The 19,727-nt window shown below is 40.7% G+C and overlaps 1 protein-coding gene across 1 annotated transcript in view; it reads left to right on the top strand.

Moving 5' to 3' along the window:
- Positions 1-19,727, top strand: part of BUD13 (BUD13 homolog) — a 29,005-nt gene extending 9,278 nt beyond the window's left edge. The window contains 7 exon segments of the mRNA XM_025893530.2: positions 1-645; positions 1,976-2,280; positions 3,846-3,951; positions 4,280-4,418; positions 4,737-4,921; positions 5,153-5,234; positions 19,332-19,727. The exon segment at positions 1-645 is cut by the window's left edge and continues 12 nt beyond it. Coding sequence (XP_025749315.2) covers positions 1-645; positions 1,976-2,280; positions 3,846-3,951; positions 4,280-4,418; positions 4,737-4,921; positions 5,153-5,234; positions 19,332-19,425 — 1,556 coding nt within the window. The 3' untranslated portion in view covers positions 19,426-19,727.

Genomic DNA, 19,727 nt, shown 5'->3' with positions numbered 1-19,727 from the left:
TCCGTCACGACACCCCGGATTCATCTCCCCCCAGGAGGGTCCGTCACAACACCCCGGATTCCTTTCCCCCCAGGAGGGTCCGTCATGACACCCCGGATTCATCTCCTCCCAGGAGGGTCCGTCATGATACCCCAGATTCCTCTCCCCCAAGGAGGGTCCGTCATGACACCCCAGACCCATCTCTTCCCAGGAGGGCCTGTCATACTTCTCTGGATCCTTCTCCCCTCAGGAAGCCTCATCGTCATTCTTCAGGTGTGTCTCCTAGGAAAGCCCATCACAACACACCAGATCCATCTCTTCCTAGGAGGGCCCATCACAATTCCTCAGATAGCTCTGTTCCCAGAAGGGCCCGAAATAGCTCCCCTGACACATCTCAACCTAGAAGGACTCTTGACTCCTTGGACACATCGCAGCTCAGGAGGGCCTGTCATGACTCCCCTGATTTGGCTGCTAATGTCCCTCATTCACTGCCCAGAACCAAAAGCAGTAAAGCCCCAGAAAGAGCCTCTAGCAAAATTTCTCCACATTGGAAGGGGCCGGGACCATCTCATGCATCACTCCCGAAGAACAGCAAGTATGAGTATGACTCTGACCTCTCTCCTCCACGAAAAAAGCAAGCAAAATCCCATAAGCATGATTCTAAAGGTAAGCATTTGATTGCCCATGAGAGGGACTTACCCCCTAGGTGCTTTCTTTTGGATCTTTTACTTGTGGTCTTTAGAAATGAGAATGGTATTTTTTGGAGAAGTTTTAAAAACTGTAGGGAAATGGGGAGAGGTTGGGCTGAGGAGAGTTAAAATTTACCGTGGCAAGGAGGACATTTTTACATATTTTTGTTTTTTCTCCCCACCCCATAAAATTTCAGAGTGTATAGAGATGCGTAAAGAAGTAGAAAAAAGGTCATACAAAATTCTGTCATTCAGAGCCATTCACTCTTAGTGTTGTGGCTAGTGGTCTTTTAGGCTTTTTTCTATTCACTTTTTATGTAGTTAAGCTCTTACTGTGTAGTATATACATGTTGTATGTATAATCTTGCCTGGTTTTTCACTTAACGTTATCGTCCCTGTGTCATAAAAACATCTCTTTGTTTTTATGATCTTTATTGATGTTCCGTTACATAAATGTGCTTAACCATTTCCCTAATACTGTATATTTTAGGTTATTTCTAAATTTTTGCTTTTATAATTTTAAAATAAACCGTTTACATAAATTGTTGCCCCATTCTGGATTTTTTCCTTCTCTACTTTTAGGCAGATTTCCTAGTAATTTAAGTACATCTAGATATGTTTCCTAGGAAACTAAGTAGAAATTGATTTATTGGGTAAGAGGGATGTATATTTTTAAGACTGTTGATACCCATTGCAGATTGCCTTTTTGAGAGTTGATTTGTGATGTTTCTGTCTACAACTCAGGCCTCTGCAGTGGGATTTGTTTACTCAGTCTTTGTTCCTAGGTACTGTTTTCATTTTTTTTTTTTTAAGGATTTTATTTATTTGAGAGAGAGAGAGAGAGAACCCAGAGCATGAATGGGGGGAGGGGCAGAGGGAGAGGGAGAAGCAGGCTTCTTCTGACACGGGGCTGAGCAGGGAGCCTTGGTGAGCCGAAGGTAGATGTTTAACTGACTGAGCCACCCAGGTATATTCTAGGTAATTTTTTAACTTTTGCCACAGCACTGAGATCTGAGCGCAAGCTGTTTTGCCCATTCTATGCTCAGATAAATATGACATAGGTGAGTATGTTGAGGTCTCACATGCTAGTCACAGTCACTAGTAACTTGGGAATAGAACTCCACATCCTGCCTGTTGGTTTTAAGAGTTGTCCCTGACTCTGCTCTTCTCCTGTGTCATCTGTACTTGTATTTAGGTTTGTGATAGCTCTTTAGAGGAAGACTGAATGAATATTGAATATTAGCCTGGTAAGTTCTGTTTTTAAGATTCTGCCAAGGGGATTAAAGATTTTATTTTTTAATTCCTAGACTCTTCCCCCAGCCATAGGAAGTTCCACACAAGCTCTTCACCTAGGAGACATCAGAGTCACGTGTTGGACTCTTCCTCCTACCCAAGTGACAGTCGGAAAGCCTCAGATTCAGATCTTTCTCCTCCTCGACATAAGCAAAGTTCAGGGCACAAGGATTCTGATTCAGATCTGTCACCTCCACGGAATAGACGTACACATCGGAGCTCTGATTCTGACCTGTCTCCACCACGGAGGAAACAGAGGGTCAAATCTTCTGATTCTGATCTGTCTCCACCTCGAAGGAGTCAGCCTTTAGGAAAGAAGGTAGGAATTTTCAGGAGTCCTATCCTTTCCTTAGAGTGATTTGTTTTCTATCTCTATACACGTCTCAGGTATACAAACCAGAGAGGGAGGAGGTAGCTCCTGATTGCATAGTATATCTAGTGCAGAGTTACCTCTAAAGCTCTTTGCTTCTCTCTGAGGGCAGGACTGCCTATAACTCAGCCCAGACAAACTAGCAAACACAAGGTTTCCTAAGTATCTTCTGCCTTTCTAGCCTCTTTAGTCTACAAATCTCATTTTTTAATAGGTCTGGAAAAACTTCCTATTGTCTTAGGAATGAACTGAGAACTATAGTTTACAGAGTAGAGTTCAGAGTACAGACCTTGTTTTAATCAAATCACATATTCGAATCCTACTTCTTCAACTGCTGTTTGTGAAATTTGACTAAGCTATGGAATATTTCTAAACCCCAGCTTCTTCATCTGTAAAACATGGATAATAGTAGTATGTACTTCATGAGGTTATTGTGAGAGTTAAATGAGTCAGGGTAAATAAAACTCTTAGCACAGTGCCCAGGACAAAGTGAGACATTAGTGTAAGCAATTTATTATTATAAATTGGACTGCGGGTCTCTGTATCCACAGCTTAAAGAGAGGCATTTAAAATATAAAACAACTTCTGGAAATTATACCACCTGGGAATTCAGTGTTTTGTTTTATTTTAAATCTGTGATGAAGCATGACTTGCCCAGAACATCCACATGAACTCTGAGCAGTTGTTTTGTAAAGCACATCAGTGCTAGGGACAGAATCTTATTCCAGTGAGTTGGTTAAGAAACAGGAATAGAGCCTGCAGTGTGCTTGTTTCCCTCCAACCCAGACTTTTCAGGTAGGTCTCCTCTGTCGCCCACATGGTCCTTGTAGTCTGTCCCTGACTCAGGAAGTGGGGTTCTTCTCTTTTGGGGAAGGAAGTGAGGTTTGTGTTGCAAGTGGATGCCTTGACATTTTATGTGTCTATTTACTTGATGGACAATTTCCTAGTAATCAAATTGGGTACATTGCACATGATACACTGTATACTCTATTTGTGGGTCGGTTGTTTATCTTGATATGAAATGGAGTTTAATAAAAAGGTTTGATTTGGTCATAACTTTGTCATGATCCTAAACTATATCCACAATTGAAGGACCTTAGTTTGCTTGAGTTTGTAGTTGAAATGGAATATTTTATCAGTGTGGGTCTCTGCTGGAGGGCTTAGAGCTTGATACAGGTTTCTGATCAGGTGACCTGAGAGTGCGGCTTCATGTGTGCAGTTTATATACTGAAAAGTCAGAAATATAGATGCTGTGCCTTTTCTTTAGTATTTTCTGGGTTTGTGTTTCTGTTTATTCTTAAAACTTGATAGTAGTGTTAATTTGCCATCAAATTCAATTTTATTTATTCTTTTTTATTTTGTGAATCTTGTGGTCAGTAATGAGAATACAAGGCTAGACTTTTTGGTTTGGTTATTGCTAATCATCAGGCAAAAATGCACCTAACTGTGTATACCCTGGAGCCTGCTGCTCCATTGTCTCATTAATGTTGGATGCTCCCTTTTCCATTGCATAGGCTGCACACATGTATTCTGGGGCTAAAACTGGGTTGGTGTTAACTGACATACAGCGAGAACAGCAGGAGCTCAAGAAACGGGACCAAGAAGCCCTGGCGTTTGAAGGTAAAAATGTGAAAGTGCAGAGACCATTCGAGGCTCATGTAGATTTTATTATTTTTTTAATGTAGTTTATTGTACCTGATATTTTAAACTTTTAATTGATAATAAATTTCAGAAGCTCTGGTTTTATGCATTATTTTAACTTCTTAGTGGGCCCAAGTGGTTCTTTTCCTTCTTGAAAAAGGTTAGATATTGGTAGGAACTATTTGTAGTCTGGCTGCAAAAGTTTTTATCCAGCATCAGAATCCCAAGTGGTTGATTTCAGCTGTTAGAATTATTTCTGATTTTGATATCTGGTGTTTATCTTTAAAAGTAGAATTTTCCTTTGCAGCTGAATTCCAGTATGCTGAAACCGTATTTCGAGATAAATCTGGTCGTAAGAGGAATTTGAAACTGGAACGTTTAGAGCAAAGGAGAAAAGCAGAGAAGGACTTGGAGAGAGATGAGCTGTACGCTCAGTGGGGCAAAGGGTAAGAGAATCACCGAAATGAAGAGCACGACTACGCTAGGACTGGAGAAGCTCATTCTTTACTTTTCTGACCGGCTAGTTCATTGCTTTGCCTTCAGAGCTGTTTCAGGAATGGAAAATCCAGTGTGCTCAGTCTCCTTTCTAAGGTACTGATGGAGTACACACTTTCAGTTGATATTCTAGGAATTTTACTCTTTTCAGTATTTGGCCTATGCTGCCAGAAAAATGAGGTTCTCCAAATGTAGTCATATGGTCTATCTAAGTATAAGAGGGGAAATGTTACACAGGATAGCAGACGCTCTTGGTTCTTTTTGCCCAGGCTAGCCCAGAGCCGGCAGCAGCAACAAAACGTGGAGGATGCAGTGAAGGAAATGCAGAAGCCTCTGGCCCGCTATATTGATGACGAAGATCTGGATCGGATGCTGAGAGAACAGGAAAGAGAGGGGGACCCCATGGCCAACTTTATCAAGAAGAATAAAGCCAAGGAGAACAAGAATAAGAAAGGTGAGCCTTCTGGGACTCACCAGAGATGGAGGTGACTTATGGAAGGAGAGAGAGTCTTTAGCTGGGCACGTGTACGGGCTTTCCCATACAGTCTTAGGTTCCTTGTGTTTGGGAATTTGGGTTCAGCTCGGTAGAGATTTCTGTATAAAATTTTTTGTTACCACTGCCACCCAGCTCTGAATTGAGTTACATAGGTAACTAACTTCTTTTCTCTTTCTCTCCTCTCCCTAGAGAGACCTCGCTACAGTGGTCCTGCACCTCCTCCCAACAGATTCAATATCTGGCCTGGATATCGCTGGGATGGAGTGGACAGGTAAGCCTGAATGTTTCCTACGGTTTTGTTTTCTCTTCCATCTGACCCTGACCTTCCCTAACCATTCTTAAATCACTCCCCCTTACTCTCTGCTCTAAGCACAAAGTTAATAAAACTCAGTTTGCTTCCTTCTGTTTCTAAGGTCCCTAGATCCTGTTCCCATGCTTAGAATACTCCTCCTCCTTTTTTTTTCCATTTCAAAGCTTTTTAAAGCTCTGGACAGATAACTCTGGTGCTGCAGGTAGGATACCCTTTGTTTTCTAGTGATATTTTCTGAGGTTTAGAAGGGGATGAATGATGGGTGGGAGTCTGGAGTCTTTTGTGTGTTGTATCTTTAAAATGTAGTTCTTGAACCTTCTCTTCACTGCCTTAGGAGTGAGCTACTTACAGTGTCTCACTGACCCATATGACCAGCATCTATCCATATACTCTAATTTCCTGCCTATTAGCACGATGACCTAAATGTGTTTCTATCCAAAGTCTGTCCCTCTACTTACATGTTAGAGCCCATCTCCTCTTGCCAACTAAAGGACGTAGTTCTAGCACTTAGCATGGTGATTCTCAAAATTTTGATCTCAAGACCCCTTTATACTCTTAAAAATTACTGAGAACCCCAAAAAAACTTCTGTTTATGTGGAATATATCTTTTAATATTTACCATATTAGAAACTAAACTGAGATGTTTAAAAAGTGTTTATTAGTTCATTAAAAACATAATAAAGCCATTATGTTAACATAATTGCCATATTTTTTAAGAAAAATAACTGTTTTCCAAACAAAGAAAATAGAAGAATGGCATTGATTAGCACTTTTGCAAATCTCACTCATATTTGGCTTAATAGTAGATAGCAGGATTCTGCATTGAGTCTTTTGCACCATGTTTAGTTGACGTACAGGAAGAAAATTTAGCCTTAGAAAATTCAGCCTTATACATAGGTAGTTAGAAAAGGAAGGCGTATTATATGTTTTGATACTACAGAAAAACTCAGCAAGTGATAGTTTCTTAAAGGTGATTTGTAATATGGAGTCTGAAACTGTATCAAAAAACTTTCCATACTGTTACATTAAAATCCATTTTTTTTCCCCTGCTTTGGATGGATCTTTTCCTGGTGCATGATTTTATAACATCATGTACTGGTCATTTGGAAAATACTGGTTTGCTGAGTTTTTCAGACCTGCCAAATGTTGACATTTTTCGCTACACACCGTCAACTAATCTTGTATTTGTTAATATTACCTCTGATCTCATCACCAAAATCTTTAATGGGAAGCTAGGGTTCATGGTGGCAGATACATGTTTTTTGAAATTCTAATTTACGCTTAAAAGCTTGAACTTTTCATTGGTGACAAATATCAGTTGTTAGTGTAGTGAAGCTCACTTTGTACAATAGCTTTTTTGTAGACTCCATCAGATTTTGTACCTAGAGGATCAGGTCATCTGTGAATATGGACAGTTTTACTTCTTCCTTTCCAATCCAAATGTCCTTTGTTCTTTATCTTACCTTATTGCACTAACTAGAACTTCCAGTGCAGATGTTGAATAGAAGTAGTAAGAACAGACATCTCTGTCTTCCTAATCTTAGAAGAACGTTAGTCTTTTGCCATTAAATATGTTGTAAGCTGTAGTTTTTTTTTTGTAGATTCCCTTTACTGAGTTGAGAAGGTTCCTTTCTGTTCCTAGTTTGCTGATAGTTTTTTTCAGGAAAGTGTGTTGGAATTTGGTTCATTCTTTGATCCATGAGTTACTTAGGAATGCATTAATTCCAAACATTTAGACTTTTCTAGATATCTCACTGTTATCGATTTCCAATTTAATTCTCTTGAGATTAGAGAATATATGCCATAATATTTTGATCTTTTGAAATTTATTAAGCAGTATATAGTTTACCTTCGTGAATAATCTATTTGCATTTGAGGAAAATATGTGTTCTGTAGTTGTGGGGGAACTGTTTTGAAAAATTTTTTTTTAAATAAATGTTTTGTTTTTTAATAATTGTAGATTTATACAAAATTTGCAGATAGTATGAAGAATTCCTGTACACCCCTCATCCAGTTTTATTACCACTCATTACATTACCATGGTACAATTTATCAGACCCAGTATTCGTATGTTATTATTAATGTACCCAATTTTACTTGGATTTCACCAGTTTTTCCACTAAAGTCCTTTTTCTGTTCAAGGATCCAATTCAGGATCGCACATTGCACATAACTGTCATTCTCTGTAGTCTTCTCTGATATGTGACAGTTTCTCAGTCTTTGCTGTTTGTGACCCTGTCAGTTTTTTGGAGTATGGTCAGTTATTTTGTAGAATGTCCCTCAAATTGGGTTCGTTTGATGTTTTTCTCATGGTTAGACTGAGGTTATGGGTGTTTGGAAAGACTACTACAGTGGTGGAGTGCCCTTCTCGTCAAATCATTTTAACCAGTACATGGTAACCACAGGACATCACTGGTGACGCTAACCTTAATCACTTGGTTAAGGTGGTCAGTGTTTGCCAGTTTCTCCACTTTAAAGTTACTCTTTTTCCCTTTCTGTACTCTGCTCTCCAGAAGGAGTCACTAAGTTCAGCTTGCACTCAGAAGGCGACCTGTGGGTGGGATATCTACAATATAATACTTGGACTTTTCCTATAAGGATTTGTTTCATCACCCCATTTAGTCAATTATATTTTTTGTCAGTAATAAGTCATGTATATTTTATACTGTTGTAATCCAGTAACATGTTATTTATTTTGTTGCTCCAATTGTTCTTTAGCCACTGGGAATTCTTTAAGGTGTCCCTTTTGCATGCCCTATCCTTTTATTTTTTGAGCACTCTCTGACTTTCTGATACTGCAAGATGCTCCAGACTCATCTTGTATTTTCCCTGTCCCGACTTTAGAACTGGCCATTTCTCCAAGGGGCCCTGGCTGCTTTTAATGGATAATGGTATTTAGAAACCAAGATCTGACTTGTAGAAGAACTTGTTACTTGGGTGTTATTGTTTCTAGGCCCTGTCAGCAGACAGAGCTAGGTAGTACATGTCTAGTAATCCATGCATACATACATATCTGTCATTATTTCTGTGCCTGTTTATGTATATGTCTATATATATACATGTTTATATATACAGATACATAAATATGAGTTCATATTGATGTAACCTACTTTAATGCAGTATTACTTTTTCTTCTTGCTTATCTATAACTTTCTCTCCAACATTAAGAAACCTGGCACCCACCAGCTACCATCCGTTTTGCTTACCTCAGTATACATGTAAAACAGTTTCAGAATTGAGAAATGAAATGAGAAACAGATTTCCAACTATAGTATTTACGTGTAGTTGCTTTTGTTCTTACCCTTATAATTTCTAGTGAGAGTACCATTTTCCAACATAAAGCATCAACTCCCTGCCTCCCCACCCCCATACTATTATGTCATACATTTATAATATAGTTAGATTCATTTGTCATAGTCTGCAGTCTGTCCTGGATTTCCTGACACCCTGGGTGATTTTTCCTTTTAAGAGTTTGCTTATGTTAGTGTTTACTTTTTATGATGTACGGTTCTGTGAGGTTTGACAAATGCATAGTCATTCATTCACCACCCTAGTACTATATAGAAAGTCCCATCATCCTAAAATTTCCTCTGTTAAGTCCTCTTTTAGTCAGTTACACCCTCTCCACCAAACCCTTGTGATTAGTACTCTGTTTTCTCTTCCTATAATTTTGCCTTTTTCAGAATGTCACATGAATGGAATCATACAATATATAGCCTCTTGAGTCTGACTTCTTGCACTTAGCAAAATGCACTTAAGATTCATCTATTTTCTTGCATGAATATCCCATTGTATCGATGTACTGGTTTGTTTATTCCCCAGTTGAAGAGCACCTTTGTTGCTCCCAGTTTTTAGCAACTGTGAATAAAGCCGCAATAAACATTTGTGTATAGAGTTTTATATGGACATAGTTTTCAGTTTACTTGTTAAATACCCACTGATTGCTGGTATATGGTGAAACTATGTTGAACTTTTTTTTTTTTTAAAGATTTTATTTATTTATTTGAGAGAGAATGAGAGATAGAGAGCACGAGAGGGAAGAGGGTCAGAGGGAGAAGCAGACTCCCTGCCGAGCAGGGAGCCCGATGTGGGACTCAATCCTGGGACTCCAGGATCATGACCTGAGCCGAAGGCAGTCGCTTAACCAACTGAGCCACCCAGGCGCCCGAGACTATGTTGAACTTTATAAGAAATGGCCAGTTGTCTTCCAGTTGGCTATATCATTTTATGTTACACCAAAGAATGAGGATTCCTGTTGCTCCATATCCTTGCCAGCCTTTGGTATTGTCAGTGTTTTGGATTCTAGGTGTGTACATTTAGTACTGAATTTTAATTGCTGTTATTTTAGCTGAGCCTCTCTGCAGTTTTTTTTAATGTTTGCTCTAAGGATTACAGTATGTATCTTTAACTTATCATGGTCTACTGAGAGTTATAACTGTACTGTTTCACATAAAATGTAAGAACCTTGTAACACTGTAGTTCCACTTACCCTGTGTTCTATGTGCTACTCGTGTCATATATAAACCATAAATGGTGTAGATCCCACAATACAGTGTTCTAATTTTAAATTTACAGTTATTTAAAAAAACTAAGAAAACAACAAAATGTATAGGTGTTAATATTTAACTCACATACTTGCCATTTCTGGTGCTCTTTTTTCTTTCCTCTAAACAACTTTTAATATTCCTTTAATGCAGGTTTATTGTCAACAAATTTCCTCAGTTTTTGTTGATATGAAAATGTCTTTATTTCACCTTTATTTTTTCAATACTTTAATTTTGAAATAATTTTATTTTTTAAAACTATTTTATTTATTTATTTGACAGAGAAAGACACAGCGAGAGAGGGAACACAAGCAGGGGGAGTGGGAAAGGGAGAAGCAGGCTTCCCGTCGAGCAGGGAGCCCGATGCGGGGCTTGACCCCAGGACCCTGGGATCGTGACCTGAGCTGAAGGCAGATGCTTAATGACTGAGCCACCCAGGCGCCCCTAATTTTGAAATAATTTTAGACAAGAACTTGAAAAAACAGTACAGTGTGTTACAGCATACCCTTGACCCAGCTTCCCCCATTGATAATCTTACATAACCATAGTATATTACCAAAATAAGGAAATTGACATTGGCACAATTCTATTAAATTAGTCCTTTTTCTCACTTTCATTTCTGAAGGATAGTTTTCCTGACATAGTGTTGGAGGAGGTCATCAAGAGGACACGACCAGGGGCTCAGCAGCTCAGGTCATGGTCCCAGGGTCCTGGGATCGAGCCCCACATCGGGCTCCCTGCTCAGTGGAGAGCCTGCTTCTCCCACTCCTGCCTGCCTCTCTGCCTACTTGTGCTGTCTCTCTGTCAAATAAATAAATAAAATCTTAGGGACGCCTGGGTGGCTCAGTCAGTTAAGCGTCTGCCTTCGGCTCAGGTCATGATCCCAGGGTCCTGGGATCAAGTCCTGCATCGGGCTCCTTGCTCAGCAGGGAGCCTGCTTCTCCCTCTGCTTGTGCTCTCTCTCTCTCTCTCTGACAAATGAATAAATAAAAAATCTTTAAAAAAAAAATAAAATCTTAAAAAAAAAAAGAAAGACATGACCACTGGTTGACCCACAAGCTGGACCCAGGCAGTAGGGGCCTCTTACTGCCTCCCTTGTCCTTGGAATGTGTGTCCTATTTTTCCCATACTAGCAGCTGTTTCAGGGATGCAGCCTTGAGAGAGTAAGGTGTTGAGACCACCTGGGCCAAATATATCCTTGAACCCAGTTAAGGCCTCTATATAAGCTTCTAAGATTCTGGTGGGTGGATACCTAAGACAGGCTTCATATGTAAGTTCCCTTGCTTATCGAACCTGCCCCCTATCAATCTGGAGTGGCTTGCCTCTCTCTTCTGTCCCTCCACGTACCAGGGTCAACTTCAGACTTCACCTGGGGAGCTCATGAGGTTGTGAACCAACACATGGATCTCTGGATTGATAGTGCCAGAGTTGCATGACAATTCCGCTGATGCTTTGAGGGTGTTCGCTCATTTTCTGGCCTCCATTGTTTCTAATTAGAAGTCAGTCCTCATGGGACGCCTGAGTGGCTCTGTCGGTTAAGCTTCGGCTCAGGTCATGATCCCAGAGTCCCGCATTAGGCTCCTTGTTCAGCCTGCTTGTGCGCGTGCTCTCTCTCTCTCTGTCAAATAAGTAAGTAAAAATTCTTAAAAAAAAAAATAAAGTCCTCAGTCCTCCTTTGTTTCATTGTTACTCCCCTCCTCCACACGCACACATTATAGTATGTTGTTTTTCTCTGGCAGATTTCCTTCTCCTGTTAGGTTTTCAACAGTTTGACTGTGATGTTCCTCGGTGTGGTTTTCTTTGATTTATCCTGCTTTGGGTTTGCTGTGCTCTTTGGATCTGTAAGTGCATGTTATTCACTTTTGGGAAGTATTTGGCTATTTTTTTTAATTATTTCTTCTGAATTCCTCTTTCTTCTCCAGTTACACTGTTTTTACCACTTGATATCATTCTACAGAGCTCTCAGTTTCTGTTCATTTTTCTATCACCATTTTTCTCTCTTTAAGATCGGATAGTTTTTGTTGATCTTTTTTAAGTTCATTGATTTTCTGCATCTGCAATCTATTAAGTCCATGCAATGGATTTTTTTTACTGACGTTTTTCAACTCTAGAATTTACATTTGATAGTTTCTATTTCTTTGCTGAGATTTTCCATCTGTTCATTCATTATGAGACATTTCCCTCTTCCTTGAGAATATTTATAATTAGTGCTTTGAAGTCCTATGTGCTAATTGCAACATTTGGGTCACCTCAGGATTGGTTTCTATTAATAGCTTTTCTTGAGTTTGATAGCATTTTATTATTCATTACATTTCTGGTCATTTTTTAACATGCTGGACATGAAATGGTACATGATAGGGACATTAAATTCTGTTATATTTTTCTGAAGTATGTTAATTTTTATTCTAGAGGATAGTTAACGTGGGTGTATTTGAACTTCAGGCACTGTCTCCTTCGCAGTGGGCCACAGCTACACTTTCTGCCCAGTTTTTCAGTTTCTAGCTGCTGCTTTTTCATCTGGCCCGATGTGGTTTTCCTTGCACAAGCACCGTTTAGCAGTTAGCCAAGGATTTGGGTGCAGTTTGTGTGTAGATTCTGGGGTTCCTGTGTTTTGTAGCTCCCCCCCGCCTTTCAGAGCTTCCTCCCTGATTCTCCAGCTGCTCTCCCCTCTTTGCGTGGACATCTCCAGCCAGTAAGCCTGTGGCTTTTTGCCTCCGTGATCTGTGCACATGGGAAAGTGCCCTCTGGCAGAAAGCCTCACAAATCTCTTTTCGCACATAGATTCCCATCCAGATCCTGCCTGCCTTTTTGGTCACTTTCCCAGGCCTTCAAATAATTTCAAATACTTGCAATTTGATATTTTGTCCAGATTTTATAATGCTATCCAAGTGTAGATTAGTCCGCTCAAGTTCCTCTGCTGTGACTGAAATCCATTGCCTCACTTCATATGGGCCTGAGGCATTGTTCTTCTGTCCCTCAAGCTGCCATTGAAATCCAGGACTCTAGTTCCTGGTATTGGCAGGTTTCCGAAGGGTAGCTGTGGTTTCAGGCTCGCTTACTACTTCCTGGTTTGCAGCTTGCCAGATACAGGCCCTTTGGTAGTGGGAATATCTTTCAGAATGCTAATTCGTAGTCAGAAGTAGATCTTATAGCCACACCCTAAGGATTTTCCCTGCTACACTGAATCGCTCCCCCCACTTTGTTTCTATTTAAAAAAAAAAAAATTTCTGGATCCAAACTCAGAACTCTCCCTGACCTAGTATTTTCCTGGTGTCTGATCTGTCTCCAGCTCTCCCAGTAGTGCTCTTAGTATTCTTCCACTTTGTATTTTTTCCCTAGATCTTGCCTTTTAGTTCTCTTTCTCATCTTTGCTTTCTTTCTAATTATTCATTCTTCTGTTACCTTTTCTAGTTTTGTCTGGTTTTGACCCATGGCAACTAAACATTTCTGGAACAGATCTGTAGTTGGAAAAACCCGTAAGGTCCACTAATCTAATCCCATTATTATTTAAAAGACAAACTGAGGCTCAGATAAATTGAACAACTTACCTGGGGTTATTTATTTCACCTGAGAAAGCTGGAATTAGAGTTCTGGGCTCTAGATTCTCTAGTCCAAGACTTTTCCATTGTAGTGCTCTTGCAGTTTGTTTTTTTGATTCTGTAGGGTTTGGTTTGTTTTCCTTATGTCCTTCATCTGTATGATCATATTAGTGTTGGTTCTCTTGAGTATTTATTCCCCAAGGCAAAAAACCATGGTTTCCTTGGTGTTCTAGAATATCCTTCCTAAAACCTTCCATTACTTACCCTACTCATCCCTTACAGAAGGCTTGAGGAAAGAGGGAAGCCTGTTACTTCAGTCAGTTTAGTAGCACTTAGCAGAGATGTGATTGCTTTAAGCAGCTATGTACTAGGTGCCAAGTTCTCACAATTAGTGAGAGACAGTCCCTGAGCCTAGGAACTCACTTTCTATCTAGAGGAGAAAGACAAGTAAATAATTTCAGTGGTATTTGCTAAGTATTATTATAGAGGATTTTCAAGGTGCTTTGGGAGCACAAAGGAAGAGTAAATTCAGCATTGGGTGAGTGTGGTCAGGGAAGGCTTCCTGGAACATACGTGAGCTTAGTCTTAAGGGATGTCAGTCACCAGCCAACAGAAGGAAGAGGATCCTAGATGTGTGAAGTCATAAGGATATGGAACATCGTAGTGTTATGGAGGGGCTGTCATAAGCAGTTTGCTGTTGTTGGATAGCATGAAGTGTAGAGTGGAGTGTATGAGATGGACTGGAAAGGTAAGCAGGGACTTGGTCACAGTAGGCTTTGGAAGCTTTTCTGAAGAGTGTGGTCTTCACTCTAAAGGCAGAGGAGAGCCACTGAAGGATTAACAGCAGCTCTGCATTTTAGATAGACGTATCATTATGGCAGTGATGTGAAGCATGTGAAAGGCACAGGTCTGGAAGTGGAGAGACAAGGTACAAGGCTGTTGAAATAGGTCCGGGTAAAGGAGACGGAGGTCTGAACTGTGGCGGTGGGAGTGCAATGGAGAGAAGAGGAGGTGGGCAAGTGTTCAGGGGAGAAGGTGGCAGGACCTGGCAACTGACTTGGGGAGAGGGAGAAATCACTGGATTTGGTAATAAGGAAGGTCACTGGTGACCTGAAAGAGAGCTAACTCTGGGGCATGGTCAGATAAAAGCCAGGGTTTAATGTGTTAAGGAGTGACTGAAAAGTGAGGGAGTGTAGACAGTGAATACAAGCTCTTTCAAGAAGTTTATGTAAGAAGACAGAATTCATAGTATTGAGGTAGTTGAGGTCCACTCTTGAAATTCTCATGATGTTCTGCTCCTGGTTCTAGTTGGCCACCTTTATGGGCTCTCTTCCTCTTTGTGTCCCTTCAGTGTTGCTGGGGGCTCCATCTCTAACCTTAGCTGTTCTTACTGCATGTGCTCTTTCTGGCTGGATCTTATTTAGTCACACCTTCAATTACCACCTATATGTACATGATCCCCAAATCTGTGTTTGCGGTTCAGTCTGATATATATAGCTGTGCATTGGGTTTCTCTTTTGCTGTATATCTGAGGCACCTCAAATGCGAGGTATTCAAAACTGAGCTCATCAGCCTCAGCTCCCCTAACCTGCTCTTCCTCTTATGTTCTGTCCTGCTTAGTGCAGCCTCATTCATCTGGTCATTAAAAGTATTAACCTGCAAGGTAAGCGTACCTCCTCCTTTGCTCTTACATAGCTAATCTGTCACTAAGTCTCCTTTATCATTGCTTTCATCATCTGTTGCCTATACCCTTGAGTAACTTTCCTGCCTCCAGTCTCCTCCAGAGTGACCTCTTTGAAATACGGTTTCTGCTCCTGTTTTAAAACTATCCCTACTGGATGAAATCTGAGCTTTTTTTTTTTTTTTAAGATTTTATTTATTTATAGAGAGAGAGAGACAGCGAGAGAGGGAACACAAGCAGGGGGAGTGGGAGAGGGAGAAGCAGGCTTCCCGCTGAGCAGGGAGCCCGATGTGGGGCTCGATCCCAGGGTCCTGGGATCATGACCTGAGCCTAAGGCAGTCGCCTAACCAACTGAGCTACCCAGGCGCCCCGAAATCTGAGATTTTTAACTCTGTCTCGTGCTATTCCCTTCGTCATACCAGTAGGCTCTAGCCATACCAGTTTGCCTCTGGTTCCCTCCATGTAGCAAGCTATTTCTTATTTTTGCACCTTTGTTCTTGTTAGTCATGTTGTGCTCTGTCCTGAAATGCTTCCTGACCTTTCTGGCCTTCCCTTCCTCCAACTCTGTGGTTAGCTCTATCTTTTCAGACTTAGCTTAGGGGCTACCTCCACAAAGCCTTTCCTGACCATTCCTGTTCATCCCTTTCCCAAGTTGAGTAAGATCCCCATTCTGTTTCTAAGATACCCAATGCATATCTCCACCACAGTTTGTCGCTTTTTATTTTAATTATTGGTATAAATGTCTCCTCCACTAGTCGGAGTTCATGAGAACAGATGCTATGTCATACTCATTTTCATGAAACAGTGCCTAGTATATACAAGCACAGCTCAGAGATAATTGGGGGTCTGGTTTCAGACCACCACAATTAAGTGAATATGACAGATACATTTTTTGGTTTCCCAGTGTGTATAAAAGTTATATGTATACTGTACCATCATTTACTAAGTATGCAATAGCATTATGTCTAAAAAAAACCCCAATGTATACACCTTAATTAAAAATACTTAATTGCTAAAAAATGATAACTGTCATTTGAGCTTTCATGAGTCATAATCTTTTTGCTCGTGGAGGGTTCTGCCTCGATGTGGTTGGCTGAGCAGGGTGGAGGTTGCTGAAGGCTGGGGTGGCTGTCACAAGTTCTTAAAATAAGACAGCAGTGAGGTTTGCTACATCATATGACTCTTCCTTTCATGAATGATTTCTTTGTAGCGTGCAATGCTGTTTGATAGCATTTTACCCACAGTAGAACTTCTTTCAGAATTGGAATCCATCCTCCCATATCTCGCCACAGCTTTATTAGCTACGTTTATGTAACATTCTAAATTCTTTGTTGTCACTTCAGTGGTCTTCATAGCATCTTCACAAGGAGTAGATTCCATTTCAAGAAACTACTTTCTTGGGGCACCTGGGTGGCTCAGATGGTTAAGCGTCTGCCTTTGGCTCGGGTCATGATTCCAGGGTTCTAGGATCGAGCCCCACATCAGGCTCCTGGCTCAGCAGGGAGCCTGCTTCTCCCTCTCCCTCTGCCTCTCCCCCTGCTCATGCTGTCTCTCTCTTTGTATCTCTGTGTCTCAAATGAATAAATAAAATCTTAAAAAAAAAAAAAAGAAACTACTTTCTTTGCTCATCTGTAAGAAGCAACTCCTTGTCCATTCAAGTTTTATCATGAGATTGCAGCAGTGCAGTCCCATCTTCAGGCTCCACTTTTGATTCTAGTTCTCTTGTTGGTTCCACCACGTCTGCAGGTACTTTCTCCACTAAGGTCTTGAACCCCTCAAAGTCTACATGAGGGTTACAATCAAATTCTTCCCAGCTCCTGTTACTGTTGATATATTGATCTCTTCCTGTGAATCACAAATGTTCTTAATGGCATCGAGAATGGTGAATCCTTTCAATTTACTTTGCCCCCATCCATCAGAGGAATCACTATCTGTGGCAGCAATAACCTTACAAAATAATAAAACTTAAAGTCAAAATGACTCCTTGATCCATGGGCTGCAGAATGGATATAGTGTTAGCAGGCACAAAAACAACATTCTTCTCGTTGTCCATCTCCATCAGAGCTCTTGGGTGACCAGGTGCATTGTCAGTGAGAGGTAATATTTTGAAAGGAATCTTTTTTAATGAGCAGTAGGTCTGAATAGTGGGCTTAAAATATTCGGGAAATCATGTTGTAAAACAGCTATGCTGTCATCCAGGCTTTGTTTTTTTATTTACAGAGCTCAGGCAGAGTAGATTTAGCATAATTCGTAAGAGTCCCAGGTTTTTTTTTTTCATTTTTTATTGTTATGTTAATCACCACACATTACATCATTAGTTTTTGATGTAGTTTTCCATGATTCATTGTTTGTGCATAACACCCAGTGCTCCACGCAGAACATGCCCTCTTTAATACCCATCACCAGGCTAACCCATCCCCCCACCCCCCTCCCCTCTAGAACCCTCAGTTTGTTTTTCAGAGTCCATCGTCTCTTATGGTTTGTCTCCCCCTCTGACTTACTCCCCTTCATTCTTCCCCTCCTACTATCTTCTTCTTTTTTTTTTCTTAACATAAATTGCATTATTTGTTTCAGAAGTACAGATCTGTAATTCAACAGTCTTGCACAGTTCACAGCGCTCATCATAGCACATACCCTCCCCAATGTCTATCACCCAGCCACCCCATCCCTCCCACCCCCCACCACTCCAGCAACCCTCAGTTTGTTTCCTGAGATTAAGAATTCCTCATATCAGTGAGGTCATATGATACATGTCTTTCTCTGATTGACTTATTTCACTCAGCATAACACCCTCCAGTTCCATCCACGTCGTTGCAGATGGCAAGATCTCATTCCTTTTTATGAGCCCCAGGATTTTTGGAGTAGTAAATGAGCAGTGGCTTCAACTTAAAGTCACCAGCTGCATTAACCCTTTAGCAAGAGTCTGCCTGTCTTTTGAAGCTTTGAAGCCAGGCAATGACTTCCCCCTCTCTAGAAAATCCTAGAGGCATCTTCTTCCAATAGAACACTGTTTCATCTACATCGAAAATTTGTTTAGTGGAGCCACCTTCACTGACTGTCTTAGCTAGATCTTCTGGAGTACTTGCTGCAGCTTCTACATCAGCACCTGCTGCTTTTCCTTCTGCTTCTATGTCATAGAGACAGCTTCTTCCCTTAAACCTCATGAACCAACCCCTCCAGCTTCAGACTTTTCTTCTGCAGCTTCCCCACCTCTCTCAGCGTTCACAGATTTGAAAAGCATTAGGGCCTTGCTCTGGATTAGGCTTTGGCTTAAAGGAATGTTATAGCTGCTTTGATCTTCTATCCAGACCACTAAAACTTTCTCCATTATCAGCAGTAAGGCTGTTTTGCTTCCTTATCATTTGTATGTTCCTTGGAGTAGCACTTTTAATTTTCTTCAGTAACTTTTCGTTTGCATTTATAGCCTGGCTAACTGGCGTGAGAGGTGTAGCTTTCAGCCTGTCTTGGCTTTTGACACGCTTTCCTCACTAAGCTTAATCATTTTTCTAGCTTTTGATTTAAAGTGAGATGTGTGACTCTTCCTTTTACTTGAACGCTTAGAGGCCACTGTAGGGTCATTAATTGGCCTAATTTCAGTATTGCTGTGTCTCAGAGACTAGGGATGCTAGAGGAGAGGGAGAGATGGGGAAATGGCCAGTCAGTGGAGCAATCAGAACACATAACGTTTTATCGACTAAGTTTGCCATTTTATAGGGGCACAATTGGTGGCACCCACAAACAATTTACAATAGTTACATCAAAGATCACTGATTGAAGATCACCAGAGCAAATAATGAGACAGTTTGAAATACTGCAAGAGTTACCAAAATGTGACAGAGGCATGAAGTGAGCAAATGCTGTGGGAAAAATGGCACCGATAGACTTGCTTGATGCAGGGTTGCCACAAACCTTCAGTTTGTAAAAAACGCATTCTGTGAAGTGTGCAATAAAGTGAAGTGCAGTTAAATGAGATATGCCTGTAATGAGAATTCACTAAATGCTTGTGTAATGAATGGATAAATTATAAGATGTAGACATCAGCTGAGAGTGTGTTGGGCCTGTGGAGTGGTAAATGTTTGAAACAGTTGTCAAAAGAGTGGTGAAGGGTCTGAACAGGAACTAATAAAAGGATGAATTATGTATTTTCGCTTTTTGATTCTATTGCGTATGCCTTAAATATTTTCACATGATTGCCTTACTTTCCTCCTTATTCATTAGGTTGTGAACTCTTCCCTTTTTTCAAAAATAAATGTCCAGTTCAGGATTCTGGCTGATCGGTGTCTCTTGATTTCAGATCCAATGGATTTGAGCAGAAGCGCTTTGCCAGGCTTGCCAGCAAGAAGGCGGTGGAGGAACTTGCCTACAAGTGGAGTGTTGAGGATATGTAACTTTTCTGAGGCTGTGGGGTGGCTGTGGGTTGTGGTAGTGGACATAGGGCAGCCAGACATCCAGCTGTAACAGTTGTCTGCTAATAATCAGGGTCCACACAGACCAGCAACTTGAATGCCAGTTTTGACTACGGAAGAATATTTTGAGACCTGATGTTTGGACTGAGGCACCTGGACTTCTTAGGTGTGCCAACACTGGCTATTGCTGGCCGTCAGAGGAGGCGTTGATTTTTCAGTGTCCCAGGGTTTGTTCTTGGTTAGGGTTTTTCTTTTTTAATAAACATGCATTTATTTTTTCAAAA

Source organism: Callorhinus ursinus, unplaced genomic scaffold (genome assembly GCF_003265705.2).
Source record: "Callorhinus ursinus isolate GAN/ISIS: 27379988/994484 unplaced genomic scaffold, GSC_fseal_2.0 scaffold19, whole genome shotgun sequence".
Lineage (NCBI taxonomy): Eukaryota > Metazoa > Chordata > Mammalia > Carnivora > Otariidae > Callorhinus > Callorhinus ursinus.
Note: the sequence above shows the minus strand (reverse complement) of the source record. Positions and strands in the feature narration are given on the sequence as shown.